Genomic DNA, 21,378 nt, shown 5'->3' with positions numbered 1-21,378 from the left:
CCATATTAAGATATAAACATATAATATGTAAATATTATGCTATAATATATAAATGTTAAATATAAAGTATGACATCTTAAAATACAGGAATAATTATTTAAGGCTTTGGATTTGGCAGTTGTTTCATATTTGACACCAAAAGCACAAGTGACAAAAGAAGAATAAGACTTCATCCAGCTTTGTGAAAGGACATCAAGGAACAGCAAAGTTAATCCACAGAATGAGAGAAAATATTTGCAAACCATATATCTTATAAAGGATTTGAATCTAGACGTAATGAAGAACTCTTACAAGTCACCAGTAAAAAGACAAATAATCTAATATTAAAAATGGTTAAAGGTTTTTTTGTTAAATTAATAGACTTTTTAAAAAAATTAATACATTAAAAAAAATTTTTTTTCAACGTTTTTTATTTATTTTTGGGACAGAGAGAGACAGAGCATGAACGGGGGAGGGGCAGAGAGAGAGGGAGACACAGAATCGGAAACAGGCTCCAGGCTCCGAGCCATCAGCCCAGAGCCCGACGCGGGGCTCGAACTCACGGACCGCGAGATCGTGACCTGGCTGAAGTCGGACGCTTAACCGACTGCGCCACCCAGGCGCCCCAAAAAATTAATACATTTTTAAAAGCAGAAACAGTTTACAGAAAGTTTGAGTGGCAAGTACACAAAGCCCTTACCCCACATTTTACCTGTTAACATCTTGCCATGAGTGTGTTACATTTGTTAGAATTGTTGAACTAGTATATTATTAATTAAAATCTATAGTTTACATTAAGGCTCACTATCAGTGTTACACATTCTGTGAGTTGTGACAAACATATAATTGTGTGTATTTGTCATCACAGTAACATGCAGAATAGTTCCACTCTTCTGAAAATGTCCTGTACTCTGTTTATTTATCCTTCCCTCTTTTTCCCCAGGCCCCTGGCATCCACTGATCTTTTTACTGCCCCCACAGTTTTGCCTTTTCCAGAATGTCATATAGTTGGAATTATGTAGTATGTAGCCTTTTCAGATTGGCTTCTTTCACTGAGCAGTATGCGTTTAAGGTTCACCATATCATTTTATGACTTCATGCTTCCTTCTTTCCTCTCTTTCCTCCCTTTCCTCCCTTTCCTCCCTCCTTTTCTTCCTTCCTTCCTTCACCAAACTCATATTCCTCTCTGCCTTTCTTTTTTCTTTTTCTTTTCTTTTCTTTTTTTTAAAACAAACCAAAGTCCATCGTTAGGGTTCAGTCTTTGTGGTGTACATTCTGTTACCTGAAGTTCTTGGGAGTCTAGTCCTGCTGCTTATTATGTATACTGCATTTCTGGAATGGCTGGTTTAGTTGTACTTTTTATAGTTTGGGATTGTGAGCTCAGTTTTGATGAAAGTGGGTGGAAGCAAGGAGTGCTTTATTTCTGAGAATTCTAATAGGGCTTAGTTAGCATATGTCTCTATAAATCAGTTTCAGTTTTCCTTCTGCCAGGTGATTCAGAGAGGTTACCAGCCAGAACCTTCTTTTTATTTTATATCATTTTTCTCAGTTTGGCGTTATTGGACAACAGAGTAGTGTTAGGGCAAATTCCAAGTTTGAAGGACAGGTTATAAATTCTCAAGTATTTTTTTTTTATCCCACCAGAACCCAGGTTGAGATTGCTATACAAGTTTTCCTGCTGTGTGCCTTATTTTGGTCCACCCGTTCTCTGAGTTTGTAGCTCTATTGGGGTTCCAATTGTATGCAGAAGTCTCCCTGCCAACTTCCTGTCTCCAGGTCCAAGCTTTATCATCTATCCATGAGTTGTAAAACACAAGCCTCTTAGTGAGATTAGCAGTGATCCAGCAAGTTAGGGCGGTTGTCCAGTCACACTTGAACACTTATTTCCCCCTTCATGATTTCTTTTACTTCTTTAATGTTCGGCTGTATGTTCTATAAAAGACATTTCTGTTTTACCCAGGATTTCTAAGTGCTTTGTCACAGGAGAATTTTCAGGCATTACTCTTGTTCAGGACTGGCAGGAAGGTATGTAACCATTATATATTAAATTCACAGGGTAAGGTGGTATGTTTCATCTTTGCCACCAGAATTTTCAGCATTAGCCACTTTTTGCCTTATGCTGTAAGTTGTGATACTTTGTAAATACACATAGTATTGATAGTGCTTATGCATGATTTATAATTTTGTATTAATTAGGTGTATCAGACTTTGTTATGAAGTAGATTTTAGTAAGGAAAGATCTGGAGGAACTAGTTAGGATTTTGAAGAGGTTGAAGGTGAGAACATGGTATGGAATGAATGTTCCTGACTAATCTTTCAGGTCCTTTTAAGTTCCTAGCTGGTTCTGCTCACTGTCCTTCCATTCCAGTTCAATAAATGTTTATTGACAGCCCTTAGAAACAAAACAATCAACGTGTCCTCCAGTCTCCTGCTATCATTAGCCTATATCCTTTATGGAAATTGGCAAAAAGGACCATGTTCCACTATGTCCTCCTTCATACGATTGCTTCCAAAGGTCTCCCTTCTGTGAGGAAGAGCCTTATGCCAAAACTTAGGGCTTGGCAAGCTGACTGAATTTCAGCCTCCATTAATATATTAGCTGGTTACCTCTGTGTAGTATGAAACTGTACCCTGATATCCCCCCAAGAGCTATTTTCTTTGAAGCCTTCTTTGCTTACTCTAGTCTGCATTATTCTTATCTCCAGTCGGTCCCATTTATATATTCTGTGGCCACTATGTTATTTATCTCGTGGTTCTCTTTTATTCCAACAAATATTTATTGATGTTCCCCAAAGTGCCTGGTACCATTGTAGGCACTGAAGATACAGTGGTGAATAAAAACAAAGTTTTGCCCAAATGGAACTTATATTCTCATAGGCAAGATGGATAGTAAACAAAAAAAGTATTGGGGCACCTGGCTGGCTCAGTCGGTAGAGCATCTGACTCTTGATCTTGGGGTTGTGAGTTTAAGCCCCACATTGGGTGTAGAGATGTTTAAATAAATTAAGGGGAAAAAAAACTTTAAAACAATTTTTAAAAAAGAACTAAAAAATTATTTCAGTACCTATCCAGGAATTTCCTAGACACTCACTGAAATTCTCAGAAGCTTGTCAGTGACCTCATTTTAATTTACTGTAGCTGAAAAGTATTTTGTGGTGTATATTTGGTTTTTAATGTGGTCTTAAGCTATTCTATTAGAAAAGGTTGGGGACCATACTGTGTCTTATTAGTGAAGTGTTAAAAAATGTCATTTTAATTTACCTGGATTTTTCTATTTAAAAAATTTTTTATTTAGTTTTGTTACTTTATCATAACTCTTTTTCCTCTGTATTCAAGAAAATACAGGTATTTGGGGCAAAATACTGATATCCTCTTCGATTAAAAATATTATCTGAGTGCTTGCTTATTTGTCACGTAAAGATCCTAAAGCAGGCACTAAACTAAGTAGGTTAAAAGCATGAGATAAGATACCAGCTTTCAAAGGACTTAGAATCAGGCAGAGTAGGTAACAGACTGAAGGAACTCTGGCTTCAGTTTCTTCACTTGGAAGAATGATGAAGAATGATGAGATTTTTTTTTCATTACTTAAATGAGAGTATAAAAAAAAAAAGTCTAGATGGATGCCCCTGTGTTATTAGCATAGATGAGTATGTGTGAGGCAAATGAGTTCTTGAATTGGAAGGTTGTACAGAAACCCCACTGTAAACTAGTCCTATTTTGTCAGTAGAAACCTTGATGGAAGTAAAACAATGAAGGTAATGGATAATAAAAAATATATATTTAAGTTACCATTCTTACTAGGTGTTACGGACCTCTTAGAAACTTCTTTGTCAGGCATATATTCTAAAATGTCAGGTAAACAACAATATTAAGCATGAACTAAAAGCATGCTAGTACTTAAAATTTACTAGGAAATGGGTAACATTTGGAGAAAGTTGAGGTTAAGTTTGAGAAGTTGGTAGAGGTTAGATTGGTACAGGAGCAGGCAAGGTTACCAGCAATCTTTGTGGTAGTCTCAGAAAAGGCACTAAGATACTGGAAGAGCAGAAGGCGTCTACTCTTAGGGAACCACTAGAGTTGATACTCCAACACTATTGCTAAATTACCATTAGCTGAATAGAAATAATTTATTTCTGTTTCTCCAGTTCCTTGTTCATTCTTACCTGTTGGCCCTTGCGATGTGTTTTTCTTCCTCTTTGGAACAGTTTTCTTATTTCACTCTACCCTTTCCCATGACTTATCTCTACTCATTCTTTAATTCTCATTTTAAATGTGACTTCATCCAGGAAGTTGTTTTTGATCCCCCAAATTTGGGTTAGATCTCTTTTTATCAAAGGTAGGAAAAATACTCTGTACATCCCCATTGTAACAGTTAATATACACTGTAATTCTTAGCAGTTGCTGCTGCCTCATTTGTTATCTGTGGCTGGACTGTGACTTCCGTGAAGGCAAAAATCAGGTTGGCTTGTATCCCCAGTACTTAGCACAGCACAGGTACTTAGTAATACACAGCACGGCTTTGAAAGACATGTGCATTTTAATTTTAACATGTTTTTTTCCTGTGGCATTTTGTGAACAGAGGATTTTGGATATCATATAAGACCGTCTTCAGAAATTCGTAGTCTAGTTAGAAAGCCAAAGTTCAAAGCACATGTAAAAAAAGTAAAATAATAAAAGGTAAAGGCCACTGTGAGTCACTAGTTCAGAAGTTGGCCCAAAATGGAATAAAAAATAGCCCAATTAAAAATGTTGATAAGATGCTGTGAATTCAGAGTAAGGCAAGAGATCATTGGATGCTAGAGTAATCTATGAAGGAAGTTTCAGCTGAATGTTGAAGGATGGGGAGGATCGGTTCATCAGGCAAGAAGAGGAGGGCTGTTTGTTTAGGCTTATACACTAACTGGTAGTGTTCATCTTTGTAATAAATCATTTTTGTAATAAATGTTTCGTGTTTGTAATAAATAGAAATAATAGAACTACGTATACCTTCTAAACAACTAGTCTGGAGTTTTCATATCATTTCCTCCTCCCCCGTCATTTTAGGTTAATGATTTTTGACTTGAAATCTGCATTTCTAATTTATTTCAGTTTTGTCCCTTTTTCTTAATACTTTGGTTCCAAGGTGAAAGCTCATATCTCTCTGAAGTATACCCTTTTAAAATGAGCTTCCCTGTAGGAATAAAATGACGCGAGATTAGTTTTTCATTTTATATACTGTTACTTTTTATTATTAGCCACAGTTGACTAGAGACAAGAAACAGTCTCTTCTCAGGCTCATCTTTTACTTGTGAAGTAGAAATAATATTGCCTGCATTGCTAACCTTACAGATTTATCATGCTGATAAAGTGAGATGATATCTCATTCAAGGTATTTGAAAAGGATAAAAAATGTTCTAGAAATGCAAATTGTATATTATTTCCATTCTAATTTATATGTCTGGCTTAGAGAGTTTCTCATGCTATTTCTCAGCTTGGAAATGTTATATATTGCCGTTACATTGCAAAATCAAATTTTAGAATTCTGGGTTTTTGACAGGAGCTTTAACATGGCGTGGATAGTAGGTGGTTGCCCTGGAATAAATAGCTGTTTTCATTTGCTGAGGAATTTTCATTTCAGTCCTTCGGTCACTTCAGTTCTGAATACCCTGTGGTGGGCCTTTTGTCTCTGGATGACCCTTCTAATTCATTCAGCTATGGATGAGGACATGGTTGTTGAGGGCATCATTAAAATTCCATCCTCATTAAGGCTGATACGGTCTTTTTTTTTTTTTAACCTGAAAACTGAATTTAAATTATGTTCTAGGCTTTACCAACGTAACTTTGCCTCCCAGTGCTCTTTAGATATAAATTTAAATCAGGTATGATCTTGCATCTGAGAGTGATCTTTTGAAATGCTTTCTACTATTCTTAAGGTTGATTTTCTTTTTTTCTTTTTCTTATTTTTAAAATTTATATATTTCATGAAAAATTCTTAAGAGCTCTTCTGATGTGCTCCCTATTTGTCAATCCCTGTTAGAATATATATTTTTTAAACCTTAACTGTAACTTTAATAGGCACACATACCACATTTTTAATTGATGCATAATTGACGTATTATTTTAGGTATACAACATAATATTCAGTATTTATATAGGTTGTGAAATGATATCCAGATAAGTCTAGTTGATGTCTGTCACTATACAGAGTCACAAAAGTTTTTTTTCTTATGATGAGAACATTTAAGATCTATTCTAATAACTTTCCAATATGCAATACAGTATTAATTATAGTCACCATGATGTACTAAAACATATTAAATTCTTAAAATAACTCCATGAGGGAGGTTCTGTTATTTCCATTTTACACATGAGGAAACTGAGACACTAAGTCACTGAGAAGTTACATGACTTACCCAGAGTCACACAGATAGTAGCTATAGAGCTGGGAAAAGAATATACACAATCTGGTTTTAGAATAATTGCTTTTGGGGCACCTGGGTGGCTCAGTGGGTTAAGCAACCGACTCTTGGTTTGGCTCAGGTCATGATCTCACAGTTCTTGAGTTTGTCAAGCCCTGCGTCAGGCTCTGTGCTGACACTGCAGAGCCTGCTTGGAATTCTCTCTCCTTCTCTCTCTGCCCCTCCCCTGCCCGCTCTCTCTCTCTCTCTCTCTCTCTCTCTCTCTCTCTCTCCCACACACACACACACACACACTAAATAAACTTAATAAAAATATCTAAAAGGAAAAAAAAGAATAATTGCTTTTAACCACTATATCATACTGCTTATTGTGTCATCGCATTGTCTTTAAAAGACTAGAAAACAGACTTGTATGAGGTTCACTTTGTAAATGTGAACATTTTACCCTCATTAAACTTGATTTGTTTATCCCACTCATCACCTTAGTTTACTGTTGTTTTTTTTTAATGTGTTCCAGACAATGCTATGTGCTGAGTTTTGAACAAGATATACAAAGTCCCTGACCTCATTAATTCTACATTCTAGCAGAGAAGACAGATACTAAGTTCTTTGCCTAATGATTGAATTGTAGTTGTGATAGATGTTACAAAGGAGGAATTAAGAGTAGAGTTTTTGTATGTGGGGGTGTTTTTTAATTGAAGTACAGTTGACTTTTGGAGGAGTTGTTTTTTGTTTTCAATGGATGAGAATCGAGTTTTTGTTGGAGATTCTGACCTAGTCTTAGAAGTGAAAGGATTGTAGGAGAAAATAGCATGTGAGCTAAGCTTTGAAAAAAGTCTTCTGTGCCTACTTGAGGGTATGACTAAAATTAGATGTTTCGACCACCTGTTGGAACTGAATAGCACTTTGGAAAAGATGAACTAAACTCTTTTGTACCTCATTCACCCTGATACTCACTTCATTTATCCTGAAATTTATCACTGTTTTGTACATTTGGTGTCTGGTATAATTCACATTTATAAGGCTGACATATGAGAAAGAGATTAATCATATTCTTTGTTAAGACAGGGAAGTGATAGAGTTGAGAAAGGATCTCTTTAGAGGTCTTAATCTCTTGTTTCATTAGTATGTAAAAAGAGCCCCAGAAAATTCTGATTTGCCCAGAGGTGGTTTTAAGATTTCTATAATTAGTGTCAATGAGGGGCACCTGGCTGGCTCATTTGGTACTGCATGTGACTCTTGACCTTGGGGTTGAGGGTTTGAGCCTCACATTCGGTGTAGAGATTGCTTTAAAAAAATTGAATCCTTAAAAAAAATAGTGTTAATGAAAAAGATGTATTTCTGAGTGTTTTAGTTGTTTGAACACACTTATACCAAGTATTATTTTTTCTCCTTAACTCTGAGAAAGTGATACAAGTTTCTCAACTGGCCTCGTTTAGCCCTACTGGCTGTGAGGATAAGCCTTGTGTTTTCCTATCTGTAACTAGAGTGACTTGAATAAAACTGTCAAGGAAATAAAGAAAGAAAAAACAAAAAAAATTATACTTCAAGTGAAAATAATCTGAAGTTATTATGCATAATTTGACTTATTTATATGGTAGCAAAGTTCATGAATAATTTAACTGTACAAAAATGCTTTTGTCTGTGTTGGGACTGCAGTGGAACTTCAGTCTATTCACTTCTCTTTAATATTTTCTAATATGATATAGTCCAGGAGATTCAGTCATAAGTTAATAGAAGGAAATTGTGTCCCTCTAATTGCCTCATGAATTGTCAAAGATAGAAAACCTTAAAAGAGGCTTCTTGTTACATAACAAAATATACAGGAAAGTCACCATTTTTATTTTGACTCCATCTTCTCATTTTTGATAGATTGCAAAGGTCGACTGTAAGGAAATACTAGACATCATATGTAATCTGGAATCCGAGGGTCAGGATAACACGGCATTTGTTCTTTGTACGACTTACCTCACTCAGCAGCTCCAAACTGCAAGTGTATATTGTTCTTGGTAAGTATATTTACTTTTTTTCACTTTATTTGTTTAGTACATAGTATGGCATTTAGAGTTTATGTAAAACATTGGCTTCTTTCAAATTTAAAGCCTAAGCAAATTAATTGATGACATGTGAATTACATCTTGCTTAGAAGCTAAACCACTTAATAAAAAATGTTACTGGTTTAATCTTTTCCAGAAGAGTCCAGAAATAAAGAGAGGGTAAAGAATTTGAGCTCCTCTTGATCATCTTATATAGAGGGTTGTCTGTTAACTTTAATATAGGTCTTCTTTGGAAATAAAATTATGGCAACATGAGACAAATTGGTGTTAGGTCATTTTCCTTTACACTTACTATATCTTTTGGTAGTCGTTTTCCCTTCTTATTTGGAAATCCATTAATTATCTAGGTTTCTAGGTCAGTCTTGCACTAGAGAAGGAAATCCATTTGAATAGGTAATCTCTTTTGAAACTTTGGTACTATATAGCAGAATTATATTAATTTGGTTTTAATTCAGTTTATATCTTGTTTGCCTACAGAGTACTTAGTTGCTAAAAAGAAAACAGTAAGTGTAACCTACGGTTCTTTCATTCCAACTGTGCAGAATCTGTTTAGGCCAAAAGGACAGACTTGATACACAGAATTCTAGAATGTAAGACTGCCAGTAAGTATCAGATTAGTGATAGGGATAATGCCATAGGATATTAGTGGAAGGTGCTCACTGTTTAAGAAAGGTGTCAAGGGAGAGGTAATATCAGAGCTTTAATTCAAAGAATGGATTGGATTTGCATGATCTTGATTAGAGGAACATGGAGAGATTTAGAACCTAAGGATGGCTTGAAGTTGGAAACGAACATTTTGATTGTAGGAAAACCCAGTAAAGCCCTTCGTGTGCTTTAGCCTTCATTGATCTCCTTTTGGAGCATCTATGTGTATTTGTAGTTTTATTATTAACATTGTATGCTACTATATTTCTTCCTGTTTACTATTTTAGATAGAAATATTATTTGCGTGCTATAAATTATCTCATAATAATCCTCATAATTATCATTGTGCAGATGAGGCAGTGGATGACCAGAGGAATCAGAGAAGTCTTGTGATTGCCCAGGGTCTTAAGGCTAAAGTGATAGAGCTGAGATTCACATCCAGGGTTTTTGACTCCTAATCCAGTGCTTTTCTTCTCCTGTGGTGGTTTTCTTGGTGCAGGGCCAGAATGCAGATGGCAGTCTTCTACCACTGAGTCCACTATGCCAGAGTTACAGCTCCTGTGAGAAGGGAGATAGTGGAACAGGGAGTTAAATATATTTTGTAATAATCACTATGGGCATTTTGTTAGGAAACCAAAAAAGCAGTGCTAAAAATGAAAAGAATTAAGTAGCAGTGAGGGTTTTGATCATTAAATTAAGTAGAAGGGGTTCCCCCCCCCCCATGCATTAGAGATTAGAGATTTTAGCCTCAGTAAAACAGATGTATTTACTTGAGGAACAAACCCCAATTTATCTTGTTACAGTTAATTTCTTTGCCTACAATGAAAAAAATATCTGCTAGTGATAGCTAGATTTTCAGGGCAAAGAAATACACTAAATCACATATGAGATGTGTTATACATTACAGAGGGTTATGGGGTTTTTTTTGGATTTTTTTAAAGTTTTAGATGTACAGTATAATGATGCAACAATTCTGTACATTATTCAGTGTTCATCACAATAAGTGTACTCTTAATCCCCTTCACCTATTTCATCCATCTCCCCTCTGGTGACAACCAGTTTGTCCTTATATAATTAGTATATTTTCATTTGTCTCTTTTTTCTTTGTTCATTTATTTTGTTTCTTAAATTCTGCATATGTTTTAAATCATATGGTATTTGCCTTTCTCTGACTATTTCACTTAGCATTGTACCCTCTAGATGCATCCATGTCATTGCAAATAGCAAGATCTTTTTTATGGCAGAGTAAATTCCATTGTATATATATACCACATCATCTTTAACCATTCATCTGTTGATAGACACTTGGGCTGCCTCTGTATCTTGGCTATTGTAAATAATGCTACAGTAAATGTAGGGGTGCATATATCTTTTCGAATTAGTGTTTTTGTGTTTTTTGGGTAAATACCCAGTAGTGGAACTACTGGATCATATGGTAATTCTATTTTTAATTATTTTTTAACGTTTATTTATTTTTGAGACCGAGAGAGACAGAGCATGAACGGGGGAGGGTCAGAGAGAGGAGACACAGAATCTGAAACAGGCTCCAGGCTCTGAGCTGTCAGCACAGAGCCCGACGTGGGCCTCGAACTCACATACCGCGAGATCGTGACCTGAGCCGAAGTCAGCCGCCCAACCGACTGAGCCACCCAGGCGCCCCTCTATTTTTAATTTTTTGAGGAACCTCCATACTGTTGTTGCACCAGCCTGCATTCCCACCAGTGGTGCATGAGGATTCCTTTTTCTCTAAATCCTGGCCAATACTTTTTATTTCTTGTGTTTTTTGTTTTGGCCATTCTGACAGGTGTGCCGTGATATCTTATTGTGGTTTTGATTTGCATTTCCCTGGTGATTAGTGATGTTGAACATCTTTTCGTGTGTTTGTTTGGTTATCTGTGTGTCATCTTTGGAAAAATGCCTGTGTCCTCTGCCCGTTTTTAAATTGGATTATTTGGGGGCACCTGGGTGGCTCAGTCGGTTAAGCCGCCGACTTCGGCTCAGGTCATGATCTCGCGGTCCGTGAGTTCAAGCCCCGCATCGGGCTCTGTGCTGACAGCTCAGAGCCTGGAGCCTGTTTCAGATTCTGTGTCTCCCTCTCTCTGGCCCTCCCCCATGCATGCTCTGTCTCTCTCTGTCTCAAAAATAAATAAATGTTAAAAAAAATAAATAAAATAAAAAATAAATAAATTGGATTATTTGCTTTTGGGTGTGTTCCATTGTGTAATTTCTTTGTATGTTTTTGGATATTAACCCCTTTTCAGATATATCATTTACCAATATCTTCTTTCATTCAGTAGTTTGTCTTTTTGTTTTGTTGATGGTTTCCTTTGCTGTGTTTTTTGGTGTAGTCTCAGTAGTTTAATTTTGCTTTTGTTTCCCTTGCCAAAAGAGACCTATCTAGAAAAATGTTTCCATGGCTGATATTGAAGTGATTACTGCCTGTGCTTACTTCTAGGAATTTTATGGCTTCACGTCTCACATTTAGGTCTTTCTCAATTTTGAATTTATTTTTGTGTATGGTCTAAGAAAGTGGTCTAATTTCATTCTTTTGCATGTAGCTGCCTTGTTTTCCCAACAGCATTTGTTGAAGAGCTTGTCTTTTTCCTGTTGTATATTCTTGTATATTCCTTTGTCATATAATGACCATAAAAGTGTGGGTTTATTTCCAGCTTCTTTATTCTGTTCCATTGATCTGTGTGTCGGTTTTTGTGCCAGTACCATACTGTTTTGATTACTGTAGTTTTGTAGTATATCTTGAAATCTGGGGTTGTGATACCTCCAGCTTTGTTCTTCTTTGTCAAGATTGCTATTTTGAGGTCTTTTTTTTTTTTTTTAATGTTTGTTTGTTTGTTTGTTTATTAGAGTGAGAGAGCAGGCGAACACAAGCAGGGGAGAGGCAGAGAGAGAGGGAGACACAGAATCCAAAGCAGGCTCCAGAGCCCTGTCTGTGTGGGGCTCAAACTCCGGAACCTTGAGATCATGACCTGAGCTGAAGTCAGATGCTTAGCCGACTGAGCCACCCAGGCGTCCGTGGCTATTTGAGGTCTCTTTTCATTCCATGTAAATTTTAGGATTATTGTTCTAGTTCTGTGAAAAGCTGTTGGTATTTTAATAGGGATTGCATTGAATGTGTAGATTGCTTTGGGTAGTGTGGACAATTTAATAATAATTGTTTTTCCCAATCCATGAGCATGGAATCTTTCTATTGTGTCATCTTCAGTTTCTTTTACCCGTGTTTTACAGCTTTCAGAGTACAAGTCTTTCACTTCCTGGTTTAGTTTATTCCTAGGAATTTTATTCTTTTTGGTGTAATTGTAAATGGGACTATTTTCTTAATTTTTCTTTTGCTACTTTATTAGTATATAGAAATGCAACAGGGGGTGCCTGACTCAGTCGGTTAAGCTTCGGATTCTTGATTTTGGCTCAGGTCATGAACTCATGTTGGCGTGAGATCAAGCCTTGCTTCGAGCTCTGTGCTGACAGTCAGGAGCCTGCTTGGAATTTTCTCCCTCTCCCCCCCTCCCCCCCCCCCACTTGTGCGTGCATGCATGCATGCGCTTACTCACTCTCTCTCTCTCTAAATTAGTAAACATTTAAAAAAAATAGAAATGCAACAGATTTCTGTATATTAATTTTGTATCCTGTGACTTTATTGAATTCATGTATCAGTTCTAGTAGAGTTTTTTGGTAGAGTCTTCAGGGTTTCTGTATATAGTATCAGGTCATCTATAAATAGTGAAAATTTTACTTCTTCCGTACCAGTTTGGATGCTGTTATTTCTTTTTGTTATCTGACTGCTGTGACTAGGATGTCCAAACTATGTTGAATGAAAATGGTAAGAGTGGACATCCCTGTCTTCTTCCTGAACTTAGAGGAAAAGCTCTGATTTTCACCGTTGAGTATGATGTTTGCTGTAGGTTTGTCATATATGGCCTTAATTAATGTTGAGGTGTGTTCCTGCTAAACCTACTTCGTTGAAAAGTTTTTATCATGAGTGGATGTAGTACTTTGTCAGATGCTTTTTTGCTTCTGTTGAGATGATTACATGGTGTTTATCCTTCTCTTGTTAATGTGACCTATCATATTGATTGATTTGTGAATAGTGAATCACGTTGCATCCTTGGAATAAATCACACTTGATCATGGTGACTAATTTTTGTAAGTATTGTTGGATTTGGTTTGCTAATATTTTGTTGAGGATATTTGCATCTATGTTCATCAGATATTCGCTTATAGTTTTCTTTTTGTGTAGTGTCTACCTGGTTTTGGAAGCAGGGTAATGCTGACCTTGTAGAATGGATTTGTAATCTTTCCTTCCTCTTTTTTTTTTTTTTTTTTGAAATAGTTTGAGAAGAATAGGTGTTAACTCTTCTTTAAATGTTTGACAGAATTCACCTGTGAAGCCATTTAGTCCTGGACTTTTGTTTGTTGGGAATTTTTTGATTTCTGATTCAACTTCACTGCTAGTAGTTGGTCTGTTCAAATGCTCTTATTTCTTTCTGATTCAGTTTAGAAGGTTATATGTTTCTAGGAATTTATCCATTTCTTCCAGGTTATCAAGTTTGTTGACATACAATTTTTCATAATCTTGTATAATCCTTTGTATTTCTGTGGTGTAGGTTGTTATTTTTCCTCTTTTATTTCTGATTTATTTGCATCCTCCTTTTTTTTCTAATGATTCTGGCTAAAGGTTTATTTTGTTGCATTTTTTAAAGAACCACCTCCTGGTTTCTTTAGTTTTATTTCACTTATTTCTCCTCTAATCTTTCTCATTTCCTTCCTTCTGTTGGCTTTGGGCTTTGTTCTTTTTCTAGCTCCTCGAGGAGTAAGTTTAGGTCATTTGAGATTTTTCTTGATTATAAAGTAATTTTAAAACTATAATCACACGGTTCTTTTAATATTCCTAATAGAGCTTCCCTTCTAGAGTGACCTATAGCTTTATTCTTCCTTTCTTTACTCTGCCACATTAGCCCTTCCAAGGATGTTAGCAGCTGTAGGATTAATGCTGCTCCACGCAGCAGGAAGGGATTAACAAGGATTTCCCTCTTGTTGGCCTCCTGAGGAGCTAGAATGAGTAAAGGAAAGAAAATATTTAGTCACTTCACACTTGGGTAAAAGTAAGCTTCTTCCAAGCAGTTTAAAGAGAAATAGAATCTAAAATTTTGAAATTTGGAATCTTTTTTTTTTTTTAACCCCTTCTGTTGTTTTCATAGGTGTGTGTTTGTTTTGCTAATGGGATATTGGAGTGGGATATTTGAAACTTAGGAATTCTGTAAAACATGTGACAAAGTTGGAATCTGATAAAAGCAGTCACTTATTTTTAAACACATATACTAGAATTTATTTATCGGAAGTATCATTCTTGAATGTGGTCATCACAGAAGATAGTATTTGAAGTGTTAACTATGTAACTATTACCCAAAAGTTTTTTTTTTTAATTTTCTTAGAAATTTCCTTTAGAGATACTTACAAACCACAATAAAATATATCCTATTACTTTAAATCAGCCACCGTATATATGCTTGATCTCAAAAGGTATATTACTCAGCTTATTAATTAACCATGGCCCCAAAAGAATTTTGGCTCTGCAAAAATCAAAGATGTGCTGGAGGAATGAGTTTCCTATAGATGTCTGCAGTGATAATACCATTAGAGTAGCCAAGCAAATAAGAAAGATAACCATTTTTAAATGGGACAGTGTACGTATAGATGTGTAATTACTACTGCTGCTTTTAAAATAAAGTTCAGGGTGCCTGAATAGCTCAGTTGGATAAGCGTCCGACTTTGGCTCAGGTCATGATCTCATGGTACGTGGGTTCGAGCCCCTCGTTGCGCTCTACCGACAGCTCAGAGTCTGGATCCTGCTTCCGATTCTGTGTCTCCCCCTCTGTCTCTCTTGCTCTCTGTCCCTCTCCTTCTTGTAGTCTCTCTCTCTCTCTTCTCTCTCTCTCAAAAATAAACATTAAAAACATTAAAATAAAATTCATGGGGCACCTGGGTAGCTCAGTCAGTTAAACGTTCGACTTAGGCTCAGGTCATGATCTCAAGGTTTGTGAGTTCGAGCCCTGCGTTGGGCTCTGTGCTGACAGCTTGGAGACTGGAGCCCGCTTCGGATTTTGTTTCTCCCTCTCTCTCTCTCTGCCCCTCCCTCGCTAACGCTGTGTCTCAAAAATAAATATAAAAAAAATTAAAGGTCATACAGGGGTGCCTCTCTCTCTCAAAAGTAAATAAACATTTAAACAAATAAAGTTCATACAGGTGAGCCTTAAACCTCCACACAAAGCTTTCAGCAAGTATTTGATAGGTTGACCTTTGCTTTCTTAGATCTGAGTTTAATGTATGTTGGGGCACCTGGGTGGCTCAGTCAGTTGTACATCTGACTTCAGCTCAAGTCATGATCTCATGGTTCGTGAGTTTGAGCCCCACCTGCTCACTGCTGTCAGGAAGAGCCCTCTTCCAATCCTCTGTCCCTCTCTCTCTGCCCCTCCCCACTGCACTCGCTTACATGCTCTCTCTCTCAAAATATATGTATAAAAAAATCTTGTACATTTGTGTTTCTTTGATATAATCTCATGCCTGTTCTCTCCCAGGCTAGACTGTGATATGCCAGGGTCAATGTGTGTGTTGTCCTTAGTACCTGACGAAGACCACATATCCATATATGTTTTATTTAACCGAATTTTGTTGAAAGTAAAAAGTGGTCATGAGAATCACATACTGTATCTGCAGGAGCCACCTTTAAAGATGGTCATCCCTTAATGCCACAAAGTTTTCTTTGACTCATTTCCACAATGCCTGAATTCTAGATAACCGTGTGACATACTGACTGGACTTTGGGCTTCCTGATATGCAGAAACCCAGTGTAGTTTAAAGTTCTTGCATGGTAGGTAGATCTCTGCTGAAGTATATTTCCTACCATTAATAGAACTAAATTTCCTTGCCAGTTTTTATGAATTTGTATATAATTTGTTGACTTGAAGTAGGCAGTGTGCTAATTGGAAGCATCTATACAGTGGAATCATTTTCAGTATATTCTTTGATGGTTGTCCATTTAAAAAAATCGTACCATTATAGTAATTGATATTCGTCCCAGTGCACGTATGATCCAACAGGTTCTGAGTTACTATTTTATTGGTGGTTTCCGTTTTCCAGTGTACAGATGTGAATGGATGACATGGTAGCATTTTCATGAGCTGGTTGTTTTGCTTTCAGGCAAATTTGTATATTTGGTTGGGTAATGAGTGGTAGTTTTAAATTGTTGGATCATAATTGTGTAAGTATGTTTAAAAACAAAATACCCTTTTTTGATCATGGTTATTTGGAATTAAAATAACTATAGCTTGAAATATTTAATTTGGAGTAAATCGGGCCATAAACATTCTGATATATATTTTAAAAGTTATTTGAAGGGGCTCCTGAGTGGCTCACCGGTTAAGTGGCCAACTTTTGGTTTCAGCTCAGGTCATGATCTCACGGTTCGTGAGTTCAAGCCCTGCATTGGGCTTTGTGCTGGTAGTACAGAGCCTGCTTGGGATTCTCTCTCTGCCCCTCCTGCACTCCTTCTCTTTCTCTCTCTCTCTCTCTCTCCCTCCCTCCCTCCCTCCCTCCCTCAAAATAAATAGATAAACTTAAAAAAAAAATATTTAAGAGGCTTTAATACTCAACTTGCCTCTTACCACTTTATCAGATTTGCCTAACTTTAAACTAATAGCTAGTTGACGTATTTTAGATAGTAGATATTCCTGATGCAGGGCTCAAACTCAGGAACCATGAGATCATATATGACCTGAGCCGAAACCAAGAGTCGGATACTTAACTGACTGAGCCATCCAGGTGCCCAGCAATCTTGTGAGTTAAGAAAATGAACAGTCACCTCAATTACTTGCCTAACCAGTAGCTATTTTCAAAGCTGACCTGTCTCAATTTTTTACTTTTCCTGGTTGGGAAAGCAACACTAGTCACCAAAGACAAACACTTAAAGACATTTTAAGTTAATTTTATTTATCATAGCTCAAATTTGTCATCATTAAATATTAAAAGCTTTAATCATGTATCTTTTAAGGACTATATTCATTTAGATCTTTGAGGTAAGTTTTGTATATATATAAGAATTTCACCATATGAGAATCCTAGTTACTTCTTTAAAAATACAATAGGGGTGCCTGGGTGGATCAGTTGGTTGAACAACTAACTCTTGATTTCAGTTGAGGTCATGATATCAGGGTCATGGGATCAAGCCCTGCATTGGGCTTTGTGCTGAACACAGAGCCTGCTTGAGATTATCTGTCTTCCTCTGCTGCCCCTCTCCTGCTCACACACATGCTCTCTAAATTAATTAATTAAATTAAATTAAATTAAATAAAGTATAATAAAATAAGTTCTGTTAAATATGTTTATTTTCAATCTGTTGGGGTATGATCATTTGTTAAACTTTGTATTTGTACCCAGCTTCCTAGAATAGTCTGTTAATAGCAGTAAGATATTAGTGTTCTAAAACTGGCTTGTGAAAATAATACTTTTTTATGAAAATTGTTTAAGAAATAATTACAGTATGTATTATAGCAGTGTACAGAAAAGAGTCACTTTTTTAAAGTGGTAACATTCTCTTTAGTTTTACTAAGTAACTTCCCTTGCATTCATATTAGTATTTTTATCCTGGACATTTTTGAGTTACTAGTGCTTTTCCTTGAGAATTTTCTCTTGGGGCTCCTGGGTGGCTCAATCGGTTCAGCGTCAGACTCTTGATTTCGGCTCAGGTCATGATCTCACACGGTTGGTGAGTTCAAGCCTCATGTTGGGCTCTGTGCTGACAGCGTGAAACCTACTTGGGATTGTCTCTGCCACTCCCTGTTCGTGCATTCTGTCTTTTTCTCTCAAAATAAATAAACTTTAAAAAAAAAAGTTTTTTCTCTTAACCCATTCAGTGCCTTTAATTAACTTGTTCTTTTCAAGCTTTCTTTGTTTCCATAATGAATATTTGTAAGATTCTTGTATTTTAGCTGTTTCTAAAAGTGCCATTTTGCTAATTGTATTAGTAATATTTAAACATTCCAAAATGCATGCCTAAGTAGCTTCATGACGTTTTAGAGCTAGAAAGGGCCAGGTAAGTGAAGTGTACTGTTAGAATATTAGTTGTATACATTTTGTTAGCAGTGTCGGGATGTCTCATGATCTCTGCCCACTAGGATAGAGTTTAACGATTTTACCAGTTTGAGAGGACCCAATAGGGAATGAAGCAGTTTTTTTTTTCTTCTAGTTTCTGTTTACTATCAATTTATCTTTACAAACCAAAGTGGGGTGGGGAGGTGGACAGCAAATACCAGTTGCTTTAAATGTTTTACCTTAATCTTTCTTTTTATAGGGAATTGACTCTCTTTTGGAGTAAACTGCAGAGAAGAATTGACCCATCTTTAGACACTTTTTTGGAGCGCTGTCGTCAGTTTGGTGTCATAGCTAAAACACAGCAGCATTTGTTTTGCCTGATTAGAGTTATACAAACAGAAGTGAGTAATTTTGCTTTTTATGATGATTGTCCTAGAACTGAAGAAATGAGTGGGGAGATTACTTCTCAGACAACTCCTTTTAGATGAGGAAAGATTATGGAATTGGACGTACCTAGGTGTTTCTGCAGATTGACCTTTTAGAATCCACAGTTTTCTTAATGGAAGATAGTGATTTAAAGTGACTGGAGGAAGGGAAGATTATATTTCTGGGCTATATCTACTACCCTGTATCTACTTTTCCTAGGACAGTTTTCTATATTTTATGCAAGCATGTTTGTTTGCATATTAACATAATTATTAAAAATGAAGAAAATATAACTATATTTTCCTTAAGAATAGAGTAATACATTTTCTAGGGTTTGGAATAATAGAACAGTTCCAGAATTAGCTATACAAAAATTATAATCTGTGCACAACAGGAAACAAGTTAGATATTTTTAGGAAGTAAATATTTCCTAAAATGAAATGAAGTGCTATATATAAAGCCTTGTTTTTTGAGTTGAGCCCTATAGATATAGAAGACTATTAGCTTAGAGATTCAGCACAAATCTTATACTGTTCCCTGTTTTTGTTTTGTTTTTAGTATCTGCTCATGACTGAGCTCTCCATATACCCATATCTGTAATGGCTCATGGGTATGTTTCATGGGTTACTTCTTTGACAACATCCAAGGATTGTTTATACTAAAGCCAAGGCACAGTTGTATCTTTGATGCATCCTTTCTCCTTTAATGTAAACATCTATGTCCTATACTTTATTTGAAATATGTTTGTCTGGTCTTCTCCAGTGAAGATAGGAAAAGGTAAAACAGTTATTAAAAAGTAAATTCACGGTCAGATATGTTAGGTGATAATTATTTCTAATCACTGTGAATGAAGTTGTATCTCCTGTCACAGAAAGAACATGTTCAAGTAATTACCGAACTTGTGTTATTTTTAAAAATTAGTTTTAGGGGCATCTGGGTGGCTCAGTCAGTTAAGCATCTGACAGGCTCAGCTAATGATCTCGTGGTCTGTGGGTTCGCACCCCACATCGGGCTCTGTGCTGACAGCTCAGAGCCTGGAGCCTACTCCGGATTTTGTGTCTCCCTCTCTGCCCCTCCCTGACTCACACTCTGTCTCTGTCTCTCAAAAATGAATAAACGTGCCGGGCGCCTAGGTGGGTCAGTTGGTTAAGCATCCGACTTCAGCTCAGGTCATGATACCGCATTCCGTGAGTTCGAGCCCCACATCGAGCTGTGTGCTGACAGCTCAGAGCCTGGAGCCTGCTTCGGATTTTGTGTCTCAGTCTCTCTCTTCCCCTCCCCCACTCGCACTCTGTCTGTCTGTCTCTGTCTCTCTCTCTCTCTCTCTCTCTCTCTCAAAAATAAACATTATGGAAAGAGCCTAAATGTCCATCAATTGATGAATGGATAAAGAAGTTGTGGTTTATACATACAATGGAAAATACTACTTGGCAATGAGAAAGAATGAAATCTGGCCTTTTGTAGCAACGTGGATGGAACTGGAGAGCGTTATGCTAAATGAAATAAGTCATACAGAGACAGACAGATACCATGTTTTCACTCTTATTTGGATCCTGAGAAACTTAACAGAAGACCATGGGGGAGGGGGAGGGGGGGAAAGTTACAGAGAGGGAAGGAGGCAAACCATAAGAGACTCTTAAAAACTGAGAATAAACTGAGGGTTGATGGGGGTGGGAGGGAGGGGAAAGTAGGTGATGGGCATTGAGGAGGGCACCTGTTGGGGTGAACACTGGGTGTTGTATGGAAACCAATTTGACAATAAATTTCATATTTAAAAAAAAATAAACATTAAAACATTTTTTCATTAGTTTTAGAATTGGCCTTTAAAAAGTTTTATTTTGGGGGCGCCTGGGTGGCTCAGTCGGTTGAGTGTCCGACTTCAGCTCAGATCATGATCTCACGGTCCGTGAGTTCGAGCCCTGCATCGGGCTCCGTGCTGACAGCTCAGAGCCCGGAGCCTGCTTCAGATTCTGTGTCTCCCTCTCTCTCTGACCCTCCCCTGTTCATGCTCTGTCTCTCCCTGTCTCAAAAATAAATAAACACTAAAAAAAATTTTTTTTAAGTTTTATTTTGTAAGTTTTAAGGAGAGTATTAGTTTTCTATTGCTGCATAACAAATTACCACAAACCTAGCACTTAAAACAACACCCAATTGTTAGCTCAGTTTTGTAGGACACAATGTAGCACAGTGTGGCCAAGTTTGTTGCTCAGAGTATCAAGAAGGTGGAATCAAGGTTTTTGCCAGCTTGTGTTCTTATCTGGAAGCTCTGTGGAAAATCCACTTCTAAGCTCATTCTTGTTGACAGAATTCTCTTCCTTTCAGTTGTAAGAGTAAAGCCCTCATTTTTTGCTGGCTGCCAGCTGCAGCCTGTTTTCAGCTACTAGAAGCCATCTTCATTCCATACCTGCATTTTTTAAGCCAGCAGACATTTAAGAAATTCTCCTAATTTGAATCTGACCTTCTCTAAATCTGATTTCCAGACACCTAGATGTAGAGGGCTTGAATGATTAGGTCAGGCCCACCTAGGTAATCCACCTGTTTTAAGATCAACTGATTTGGGGCCTTTATTACACCCACAAAGTCCTTTTTCCCATATGACATAATCATAGGAATTATATTTACAGGATCCACTTACCCTTGAATGGAGGAGATTATACAAAAGTGAGGGTCATTTTGGAATTCTGCTTACCTCAAGGAACCACAGAAAATGGGAAAGCTGCTAGAGGACTAGGGAAAGTGGGTTTCTGAGGCCCTTGGCTGGCTCACTTGGT

The 21,378-nt window shown here is 36.9% G+C and overlaps 1 protein-coding gene across 1 annotated transcript in view; it reads left to right on the top strand.

Annotated features, from left to right (window-relative positions):
- Positions 1–21,378, top strand: part of RLF (RLF zinc finger) — an 86,745-nt gene that overhangs the window by 55,734 nt on the left and 9,633 nt on the right. The window contains exons 6-7 of the mRNA XM_058717900.1: positions 8,250–8,386; positions 18,441–18,582. Of these exons, the coding sequence (XP_058573883.1) occupies positions 8,250–8,386; positions 18,441–18,582 (279 nt within the window). The remainder of the gene's footprint in view (positions 1–8,249; positions 8,387–18,440; positions 18,583–21,378) is intronic.

The sequence above is a fragment of the Neofelis nebulosa genome, chromosome 2 (genome assembly GCF_028018385.1).
Source record: "Neofelis nebulosa isolate mNeoNeb1 chromosome 2, mNeoNeb1.pri, whole genome shotgun sequence".
Lineage (NCBI taxonomy): Eukaryota > Metazoa > Chordata > Mammalia > Carnivora > Felidae > Neofelis > Neofelis nebulosa.
This window is presented reverse-complemented; position numbering and strand designations above follow the sequence as displayed.